Genomic DNA, 1,971 nt, shown 5'->3' on the forward strand with positions numbered 1-1,971 from the left:
CTTTTCCCACTGTTTGTCAGGGGTTAACTAAGGTGGTTTGGGACACACACACATTCACACACACACACAAGCATCAGCATCCCCCAGCAAGTCAGCGGTCCCTGCTCTGGTACTCACGTTTTATCCCCAAGGAAGTATGGGCCTCCGAGACAAAAACCCACAGTCACTGGGCAGTAGAGTTTGGTGAGCAGCCAGAGGGCTGGTGGGCCCTGGCTGCTCTTGCCATGAGGGCTTCTTTAGCCTGGTTTAGTAGGAATCAGTCGGTGTAATTTCTGCCATGGCGACCCAGAATCTAGTTGTCCCGGCTCCAAGTGCAGTCTTCTACGTGTAACAAGAGAATACGGGCTTCTTTGAAACAGGCTTCTTAGAGCATAAGCACAGGGAGCCAAGTGTGAAGGGTGTCAGCAGCGGTGACACGCCCTGGGGGAAGATGTGGGACTAGCTGGGCTCTGAGCCAACAGCAAGAGAGGGGAAGGCGGCTGGGAGTCAGAGGAGTTCTCCCAGGATCCTGTTTGCTTAAAGTGACCCCCTCACCATTGCTCTTGCCCTGGCCCCTGGGCATGCACTAATTTTATTCATTAATGTATTCCTTGGCAATCAAGTAATTCTCATACAAATGGTATTGTTTAGTCCCTATAACCCAGGAATTAAGTGGCATTATCCCCATTTTACTGATGAAGAAACCATGGATTCAGAGTAGTTTATAAAATGTGCTTCCTAAGGTAAGGCTATTAGTACTGGCAAAGACATGAAGTCTCGGGCTTCCTGAAGTTCTCTCCCTTGCATGCCTATAGTCAGTGGACAAGTGTGTACTATAGTCCTAGCATGGAGCCAGCATTAATTGGGCTCTGTTGAGAAAACACCATGACTTGGTTCCTGCCATCCTGGCACTTACAACCTGGTTAGCCAGATTATCAGGTGAGGAAGGCCTGGATGGTATGCGTTTAATGAATTTTGGGGTATGCACTCAGCAATTGGTTCTTGAGCATTATGTGCCAGACACTGGGATAGGAGTAGACACAAAGATGACAAGGACACAATTTCTATTCTCAAGGCAAGGGACGTTCACTGCTTAAAACTGTTCGGTGGCTTCCTATTGCTTCTAGGGTGAAATCCAAAATTCTTGACATGGCTCACGGGGCTGTAGATCAGATCTCTCTCCCGCCTTCCTTTGCTCCCTCCCCCACACTGGGCTTTGCTGCAGTCCTCAATAAGGCTAAACCTCCTTCCCTCCCTGGGGTCTTCACACCCTGGGGTGTCTTCATGGAAGGGTCCTTTGAGCAGGATCTTGAAGAATGCATAGGAAATTTCCCAGAAGAAAGTGATGGGGAAGACAGTGGAATTCCAGGTAGAAGAGTTTAAGTGGGGAGGGTACTAAGTGAATAAGAGTGGCTGGGGGGAAAAAGAAGAAAAAAAAAAAAAAAAAAAAAAAAAAGAGTGGCTGGGAAGTTTTCCAGAAAAGGCAAAACATTCATTCTGTGTATGTACCTGATATTCAATAACTATCTGTTGAATGGAACCGGGCTGGGGATGTGCAGTGTGCAGAATGGGAGAGCAGGAGAGTGAGGGCAGGACCACAGAAACAAAGCCTCAGCTGAGCATGGGGGGCAGGGGGGTGGGGAGGGGAGGGGCTGGGAGTGATGGTGTCAGAGAAGCCATGTAAGAGGCAGTTTGGGGAGGTGGGGCAGTGATTTGTGGGAGGGTGGGTGCTTATGGGGTGGGGTGGGAGATTGGAACTCAGCTATTTGTTTTGTGACATTGGACAACTCATTTCTCTTGTCTGGGCTTCAGAACTTGTCAGGAAGATGGAGCCTCCAAACCTATAAGCCTCTCCTTTCCAGCTGAAATGGGCGCTCTGTCAGGTGATGACAAAGAGTTGCAGAAGCCAGGATGGATGCAAGACCCTGGAAAAGAGGAGGAAATCCCAGAAGGATAGAGGGAGCCCAGGCAGAGTGCTGGCATCAGAGCCCT

At 49.3% G+C, this 1,971-nt stretch overlaps 1 protein-coding gene across 1 annotated transcript in view; it reads left to right on the plus strand.

The window, feature by feature from the left end:
- The first annotated feature begins 1,128 nt into the window (after positions 1-1,128).
- Positions 1,129-1,971, plus strand: part of OSTM1 (osteopetrosis associated transmembrane protein 1) — a 70,352-nt gene continuing 69,509 nt past the window's right edge. The window contains exon 1 of the mRNA XM_014531278.1: positions 1,129-1,348. Within this exon, the coding sequence (XP_014386764.1) occupies positions 1,129-1,348 (220 nt within the window). The remainder of the gene's footprint in view (positions 1,349-1,971) is intronic.

The sequence above is a fragment of the Myotis brandtii genome, unplaced genomic scaffold, assembly GCF_000412655.1.
Source record: "Myotis brandtii unplaced genomic scaffold, ASM41265v1 scaffold8, whole genome shotgun sequence".
In the NCBI taxonomy this organism is placed as follows: domain Eukaryota; kingdom Metazoa; phylum Chordata; class Mammalia; order Chiroptera; family Vespertilionidae; genus Myotis; species Myotis brandtii.